This window comes from Lactuca sativa, chromosome 2 (genome assembly GCF_002870075.4).
Source record: "Lactuca sativa cultivar Salinas chromosome 2, Lsat_Salinas_v11, whole genome shotgun sequence".
NCBI classification, from domain to species: domain Eukaryota; kingdom Viridiplantae; phylum Streptophyta; class Magnoliopsida; order Asterales; family Asteraceae; genus Lactuca; species Lactuca sativa.
Genome location: NC_056624.2, coordinates 214,871,502 through 214,880,532, shown reverse-complemented (window position 1 = coordinate 214,880,532; position 9,031 = coordinate 214,871,502). Strand labels below are relative to the sequence as shown.

General features: G+C 37.2%; 1 protein-coding gene across 1 annotated transcript; it reads right to left on the bottom strand.

The window, feature by feature from the left end:
- Positions 1-7,278: 7,278 nt before the first annotated feature.
- LOC111910611 (uncharacterized) lies at positions 7,279-8,817 on the bottom strand. Its single transcript, XM_052769063.1, has 7 exons — positions 8,688-8,817; positions 8,551-8,632; positions 8,328-8,448; positions 7,881-8,099; positions 7,784-7,790; positions 7,496-7,691; positions 7,279-7,405 (listed from the first exon to the last, which is right to left on the bottom strand). Exons 1-7 carry the CDS (start codon positions 8,815-8,817, stop codon positions 7,279-7,281), a joined length of 882 nt encoding a protein of 293 aa, XP_052625023.1.
- Positions 8,818-9,031: the final 214 nt, after the last annotated feature.

The window sequence follows — 9,031 nt, the reverse complement described above, 5'->3', positions numbered from 1 at the left end:
AAGCTCAAGTCTAGACCCAAATACTATTCTAAGTCATAAAGTTTCCATGTTTATGACTTTCCATGACTAGGGTGGTCCAAAAACCCAAAACCCTAACTTAAAACACAAAACCAAGCACCATAACTCTTGCATGGAGGGAAGAAAGGGACCAAGATCACATTTTTATGGTTCCTAGCACTAAAAAACTTCTGAAATGACAACTCTTATGGTTTATAGTAAGCCATACTCATGGATACCTAGACTATGGGACCAAAATGCAAAAAAAACTTAAGAACTAGCAAGATCTAAGGAAATATTCATCAAGTTTCTAACTTTATATCTTTTGGAGGTTGCTTGCAAGGTGGAAGTTCCAGATCTACAATTACTTGAAGCTTCCAAGATGATCTCACCATCTTCTTCTTCCCTCAAGAACACCAAAACACACCCTTCAGCTCAAAAAGGCTCACACATTGTATTAGGGTTTGCAAGGGACATCTTGGGAGATGGAGGCTGATGAAGGAAAAGGTTTTGAGGGGATAAGGATGCTTAAATAGTGATCAAACCCTAAAAATTAGGGTTTGCTCACATGCCACGTACGCTTAATGTACGCATGAATATACCAAGTGTACTAACATGAACACACGATTCTTTTAAGTACGCCCAAGTATGCATGATGTAAGGACCAATTTGCAACATTACTCATATTTTGGATCGAAAATAGAAACTACCTGATATCAGGGTGTTACACGTTAACTCTTGATCCAGGGCACCCTTTTCATACTCTAACCCCTCTTAATGAAACCCTAACCCCATTTTATGTTTGCAATTTTATTTGATTTTTTTGAGGCCTTGTTCTTGGTTTATGGTGAAACTAGAAGAAGAAGGAGGTTTATTGTGGTGCAAGGAAGCAATGAGCTAGATTGGATCCTTCATTCCCTTTAGATTTTGGAGTTGTTGAGGGTATAAAGTTCACATCTTGATCCTTGTTCTTTGTGCTTCAAGTGTGGGCTCATTTAGATGTTTTTAGTCCCTTCCATGAATGCTCTTGGAGTTTGAGGAAATCCAGAGCTTGTTGTGACTCTCATATGGTCCTTAGGTTTATGAGAATGAAAAAAGAGTCATGTATGGAGCTATTTTGAGTCCATGAGAAAATTAAGGTCATATTAAGGACTTAATGGATTTAGGGTTGTAGATCTAGCAAACTTTATCCATTAAGTCGGTGAAATGAACTAGATCTGAAGTTATGGGCCTTGGTCTGAAGGAATTAAGCACTTAATGAAAATTTTGGCTTTCTACTAGAAGTCACGACGTGACATAGGGTTTGTCACAACGTGACGGTGCTCAGAGCCATGACTGTTTTGTCATGGCCTTCCCACGATGTGACACATACGACATGCCACATCGTGTGCCACGATGTGACGTTGACTGTTGAGTTGGTTGACCGTTGACTTTGTGGATCTTTGACTGTTGACTTTTGACCAATTTGACTTGGGATCAAACTTGGAGGATTTAGGTTGTTAATTAAGGATTCATTTCTTTTGGTGATTAGTCGGTTCGCGAGATCAATTCAGGTGAATTTCTCACTATGCCACATATCCTATTATATATCCTTTGCATGGTGTAACATCCTGATTTTCAAGGCAGTTATTTCATTTTTATTTATTCAAAATATAAGTATTACATATTAATTATAAAAGAGAGTTTTAGAGAAAATCTTAAAATATTTTATTACTGCCTTCGATGCAGGTACAGTCATGTGTGAGTCTTTCCTCGATCCGAAGAACAACCTGAAAAGCAGTCAATTAACAACTGTATGTCGAGGCTTAGTGAATTATCCCAAGATACCATATACCACAATTCATAAACATAATGGCCTTCAACATAAAGCTTGTCCGCCCCTCTTTTCCTTCAGCGTAAAGCTGATCTGCACATTGGCCTTCATCATAAAGTTGGTCCGCCGACAATTTCTTATAGGTTTAATTGTTAACCGGGATATTCAATTGGTGAGCAAAACACCAACAAGGATTTACCTATAATACTATACCTTATTAGTTTCTATGGGAATTTGGTAATGAAAAGCTAGATCCTTCATTAATCCGAATGAATATTGAGTGTTCTATCAAATAAGGATTAGCCAGGAAGGACAGTTGGGATGCATGACCATTTCAGCATATAACCTTTCTGAAATCCAACAACCATGCCAACGTGACCATTATAGACACCTCTCCAATAAGTAGATCAAACAATATTATAATTGGAATTACTGATAAATCTTATATATATATATATATATATATATATATATATATATATATATATATATATATATATATATATATATATGAGTTATACTTAAAGCGTAGTAAGTGTAACCTAACTTACAGAGAGTTTCTAGCGAAAACCAGGATTTACGCTGGAAGAACTTCGATGCCGAGCACTCCTATTAGTTGGGATCTCTTATGCCGTAGTACCTTGCTAATTAGATTCTCTAGGACCCCAAAAATACCTCAGAAGTTCGGTTTAGAGAGAGAGAGAGAGAGAGAGAGAGAGAGAGTTGAAAGGATTTGGTGTGGAGAAAGAAGGAACAAATGAGAACTATTTATAAGGGTTTTTCTGTGGAGGCACGCTGCACAGTTGGGTGGTGGCGGAGGGTGCCATATGGTGAAAATCTGGTGGAGTGTCGGACGCGCACCGCACGCTTTGTCTATATGTGCGATTTAGAAAATTTTCAAAAATTCAAAACTTCTTCATACGAGCTCAGTTTTTGATGTTATTTATATCCCACGTAGCTATCAATGAGAACTATAACTCTCATTTAGACTCCGTCGGCTAATTATCATTTTATTTTTATAGTTATATTTTTAACAGGCTTAGACTGCTAAACTCCATTTTAAAATCATAACTTGTTCATACAAATTCCATTCTCAACTGTCTTTATATTGACAAAATCCTATTAACAAGATCTTCAGCTCTCGTTTAGATTGTTTTTCCTAACAATCGACCGATCTTGATTTCGGTTTATGTGTTGCACTTGCACACTACTATGCTGAAACTTCTAAATATCATAACTTCCTCATGCGAGGTCAGATTTGGATGTTCTCTCTATGCACACTCTCAATTTCATGACTACTACGACTTTCATTTTGATTGCTTAGGATAATAAGCAACCTATCTAAATTCACTTTTCACGATACGCAGAGTCGTGTAGGTTTAATTGCGAAACTTCGAAGAAGTATAACGTCTTCATAGGAAGTCGAATTTAGGTGTTCTATATATTCACATAAATCATACCAATGTTTTCTACATGTTTATGATGATTATTTTTGCTCAAAAGTAATATATTTCTACTTTGTATTTCATAATAATTGCTTAATATTACAACCAACTGAAGTAGTGAAATGGGGTGTTACACATGGTAGGATAGAGGTACTATTATAGTACAAGTATGCTAGTGGCCTAGGGAACTCTTGGTCTAATGCTTGATTGTAATGTTCTTGTCTGATTATTCGCTCTTGGGTGGATCATTTGTCGGATTGTCTATCTGACCCCTGTCTACATACGACTTTATGTCTTGTATGGAAGACCAGGAGGTGGCTCCTAGAAGTGGAGGTTGGGCGGGGCCCATTTACTCCATGGACGAGGCCCTTTATGCATAGTTGGGCGGGGCCCATTATGTATGGTTGGTCAGACCTCGTTATGTACAGTTGGGCAGGGCCCATTATGTAAGTTGTGCTAGACCCGTGAACTCTTAGGTTGGGCTTGTTGTATATGATGCATGTATGTGGTTAGGAGATTTGGTTGCTCGGTACTAAAGCTGAGACCTTATGTGGATGCATTGTATGTATGATGGAATATATGGTATACTGGGGAACTTACTAAGCTTTATGCTTACATATGTGGATTAAACATTTTGCAGATTGCTCATGAGAAGAGCTTGACGGTACTGTACACATGCATCGAAGATATTCGTTTCCTTGGTTTTGCAAACTTAACTTTGATAATGTATGGTTTCAAACAAACAAATGTTACTCGCCGTTTTGGGAAGCAAAGGTTCAACCGATTTATTTATTTTGATAAAGAACAATCTCTTTGTAATTTTTGGGACGTTACAATAATCTAATGGATAAGTATGAATGTATGGTTAGATGTTAGTGGTATGATGTTAAATACATACAAGCTATTAGATGAATGCTTGGTTCAAGTACTTAATGAATTAGATACTTGATAACAGTAGAAGATTTTTTAATGAAATTATGTGATAGAATGTTTATGTTCCAAGTAGTATAGAAGAATATGGGAAGACCATAACATCTTCATGAAAGATTATGAGAATGTAGAAAGGTAATTCATTTGGGAATATAGGAACGTGATTCCTTTAAGAATATAGGGATGTAATTCCTTCGAGAAAGAGAATATATGTTATAGAGAAGATTGATAAAGGTTTCCATGAATGGAACAAGGTAAGAGGTTTCTTTTAGAGAACGTTGATAATAGATTCCGTGAGTTATATGTAGTTGTTACTGTGCTTAATGTCTTTGAGATAAAGAAAGAATAAATGGTTGAATACTTAATGAATTAGGTACTCGATAGATAACAAGTTATGTTTAACAAGATGTTTATGTGTTTAGAGTGTTACTCAATGTGAGGATGAGAAGGAAATGTCATGAAAATGTAAGACAATGAGTAAAGGAGTAGAAAGTGAAAGTAAAATCTAGCCAGCCAAAGGAAATCCATGAGGGATTATATATAGTGGATCGATAAGGGATCATTATAATCTGTGGGGGATTATATGTAAGGAATCTATAATGGATTCTTGTAATACGATAGGGATTATATGTTATGGATCCATAAAGGATCATTGCAATCCATAGCAGATTATGCATAGTGAACCGTAAGGATCATTGTAATCCGCGAGGGATTATATGTAGCGGATCCATAAGGAATCATTATAATCTGTGAGGGATTATATGTAGTGGATCTGTAAGGGATCTTTCGAATTCGCGAAGGAATCATGAAACGAAATGTTGTTAAAAGATCTGCGAGGGATCAAAGTGACGGGCCTGAGTCTGGATGATTGGACACCAATAAGGTTAGAGTTATGTTGTCACTCTACATGAGAGATATAGTTATTTTATGTGTCTAGGCCGTTTGGGTCTTAATGAGAAGAGAAGAATATAGTGTTTTTTTAACTCACCAAACTTGTTGTATGATGTTTGTAGTTTGGCATGTGTGTAGGTTTAGGTACTAGCTTTAGTACGAGAGGAGATAGTAGCACCAAATACATGTACTAGATGTAGATTTTATTTGGCACATCCTTGTTACTTTAAATTATGGTTAAGATGTGTTGTAAACCTGAATATATTATCTGATATAAAATGTTTTTGAAACCCAGGTTTTCGAATGTTATATTAAAACTTTGATAAACCCCCAAAATATTTTATTAAGAAAAGTCGGGTTCTTACAATATTCATCAACCCGGACATCACCTTTGCCATCCAATATGTCTACTTATTCATATAGTCTTTATGGGAGTCTCATTTCACTCACCTAAATGGATTATTTTATACATTGAATGCTTCATCGATCATAATTTACATATTTCTACGTATAGGAAGCTACACCATATGGCTTAATTGGATGTCGATCTGAGGGGGAAGGTGTCCCTATTTGTGGCGATTAACATCCAAATACAATGAATTCCTCAACGACAATGGTCTCAAGTTCCTCCATACGTTAACCCAATGTTTCAAGATCAAGCACCTAGACCAAAAATAACGGTGTAGCCAATGCTATTGCAGAAACTAGTTGGTTACTCAATCTACTCATTTAGTTGTATGTTCTATTTTCTTGTGCGATGATAATTTATTGCAGGTTGTCAAGATTGCGATCTTACCTAAGATTGTTTTTTGTTTTGCATGATCGTGATCGAAAGATCATGCCTAAATGAACTAATATTCAAATTTGCTCTCAAGGTCTTGGTTGTGAAGTGTACATTATATGTAACATCCCAAAATTCATAATAATAATTTCATTCTCATTTAATCAAACCATTTATTCATTTGCTTCAAAAGGTAATCAAATTAATAGTTTTCTTAGATATTAGAGTAAAGATCACAAATAGTGAATGCATAATGAACTCTGGGGGATGCAGTGCAATCACGCCGAACCCTTCCCTTTGGAACCAGAAGTACCTTGAATAATAATCATGAAACTGTAAGCATAAATCTTAGTGAATTCCCCAAAATACCACATACCATACATATCATCAAACCCAACTCTCACATTGGGTCCAACCCATAATAACGGGCCCAACCCTCCATACCAATGGTCCCAACCCAACATACAAATGGACCCACCCCTACATGCATACAAATGGGTCCATCCCATCACACAATGAAAGAGTCACAAAGACAACTAACATCCTATATAACATAATCCAACGGTCCGACATTGGTGCCTTCAACCTAGGAGTACAATGAAGAGACTCACCTGACTCACGAATCAGCTAGATTGCGACTGAAAGCTCCACAACAGATCCTACAATCCACCTATCGAAACATACAAGGTCCAACCTTAGTCTACTATATAAATCTAGCAATCTTGACCAAAGTCAACAAGTCAATCGGTTAAAGTCAAAGTCAACAGCCAACAATGTCAACCAACGATCCTCACGTCGTGACCAACCTTTGGTCACGTAGTGAGAGTACACTCGACCCGATTCCAACTTGACTCGCTCTAGCTCAATCAACTCAGTTACGGACAATCCTTTAGGCTGACCTCACGACGTGAACATCCTTCTATCACGATGTGAGCCCTAAAAGACTCAACAGAAAATGAGTTCTTTCGTGGTCACGTTGTGACACACCTTATGTCACTTCGTGACTACAGTCTGAAGCATAAATCCAAATATTTTTTTGAACAACAACAAAAATCAAAATAAGAAAAAGCTAGCTAGGAGCTAGCTAAAAATTACAAAATTAAGGCGTTAGCCGATTGCGCATCCAGTCAATCCAACTAACACAAACCTTAGAGTTCCGAAAAGAAAACCAATGAAAAGACAGATCAACAATAGTATCATACAAAAGATGTTTTTTTAAACTTATTAGGGCTAAAGATGACACCATTCATATACAACCAAAGAACCCATAAACTCACCATGCAAACCGACTCCAAGATAGGCCGATTTCTACCAAGAATCAACGAAGAATCAATCCAATCAAGCATCTCTGCAACACCAAGGTCAATAGGAAACAGAACTTCAAGCCAAAGCCCTATTCTCCTCCAAAATTTTCTTCCACCTCACACTGGAAGAAAAATATGCGAAACACTTTCTTTAACAGACTGACAAACTGGGCATAGAATAGACTCCAACTCAACACCTCTATCCACTAAAACCAAACAAATAGGGATTCTATTTAACCTCAATCTTCACAAAAAAATGTTAAATTTAATCGGAACATTCCAATTCCATATAGTCCCCACTCCACTGATCGGGAGAGAAAGAGAATCAATATGCCTTCTAGTGGAACTAACCAAAAACACCCCACTTGGATCAAGACTCCAGGACCACCTGTCGGGAATGGAAGTCAACTGAGTAAGAGTCAAAATCTGCATAAAACTCTCTAATTTCTTAGCTTCAACTCCTCCTCTAATGCCACACCTCCAAGAGAAGTTCCACCCACAATAATTCCAGAAATCCGAGGCCAACCCATCTTTCAGTAAGGATAACAAAAATAGCCTATGGAATTGCATTTTAAACAACACACCTCCACACCACACATCCTCCCAAAACCAAGCCACATACCCATCACCTACAACAATCAAAATCGAATCGGTTTCTAATTCATTCTGACTTTCCATCTTCTTGATAGATTCCACAATTCTCTGCCAACCTCCCATACCTCCAGAAGGCCGAAATTATTAGCCAAATCCCCAAAATCACCATGTAACCCTTTAATGAGCCTCAACCATAAAGTCGAATGATCATGAAGAAACCGCCACTTCCATTTAAAAAGGAGATCCCGGTTAAACGCATCCAAACTACCAACCTCTAATCCACCTTTATCCCTAGACTTAAGGATAATATCCCATTTGACCCAATGAATACATCTTTGGTCTTCCTCCATTCCCCCCCCCCCCCAAAAAAAAAAAAAAAAAAAACGAGCCCTAAAAGTCTCCAACAAATGAAAAACTGTAACCGGCATACGAAATAAAGAAAAGAAATAAATCCCAAGGCTGCCCAAAACATATTTAATCAGAGTTAAATGACCACCTATGGAAAGCATTTTAACTTTCCAATTAGAAAGTCTCTTACGAAACCTATCCACAATCACATCCCAGCTACTGACATGACTCATAGACCCACCCACCGGAATTCCAAGGTAAGAAAAAGGAAAAATAGCTCCAGCACATCCACTAATAGAAGCAAGAGAAGTAAATTCTGACTGATTAACCCCAACACCCAACAAACTAGATTTAAAGAGATTAATCTTTAAACCCGAAACCATATAAAAACAACGGAGAATAGGGATAAGATTTCGAAAAGTACCCTCCTCCTATTTAGCCAAAAACAAAGCATCATCGACATTCTCTAAATTAGCCTCTTTAACCTTAACTCCACGAAAATTCCCAGAAGCAACCGCATCCTCTATGGCTATATGAAGACCCTCCATAGCAATAAGAATAAAAAAAAGGAGAGACTGGATCACCTTGACGTAAACCTCTAAAAAGTTGAAACTCTTCAGTTGGGTTGCCATTAACAAGAATAGAAGATCTAGCATTTTTTAGTAAACCATGAATCCAAGACCTCCACCTATCACCAAAGCCCATAAACCCCATAATTTGATCCAAATAGACCCAACTAATGGAATCATACGCTTTCTCAAAGTCAACTTTAAAAATAAGAAATTTCTTATTTTTCTTTTTCCCCCAAGAAATCATCTCACTAACCATAAAGGGCCTAATTAAAATTTGTCGACCTTTAAGAAAGCCGAGTGCTCCACACTAATAACATCAGGAAGCACCACCGCCAAACGTTTTGCTAAAAGTGTAG

What these genes read in the sequence shown, in the direction of transcription:
- LOC111910611 (XM_052769063.1), bottom strand. Translation starts at nt 8,817, where the DNA reads ATGGGGTTTATGGGCTTTGGTGATAGGTGGAGGTCTTGGATTCATGGT. An exon ending in GAGAATGTCGATGATGCTTT is followed by an intron (nt 8,449 to 8,550) that starts GTTTTTGGCTAA and finishes CTTTAAATCTAG; the next exon opens with TTTGTTGGGTGTTGGGGTTA. An exon ending in TTGGTTAGTTCCACTAGAAG is followed by an intron (nt 7,406 to 7,495) that starts GCATATTGATTC and finishes TTTTTTGTGAAG; the next exon opens with ATTGAGGTTAAATAGAATCC.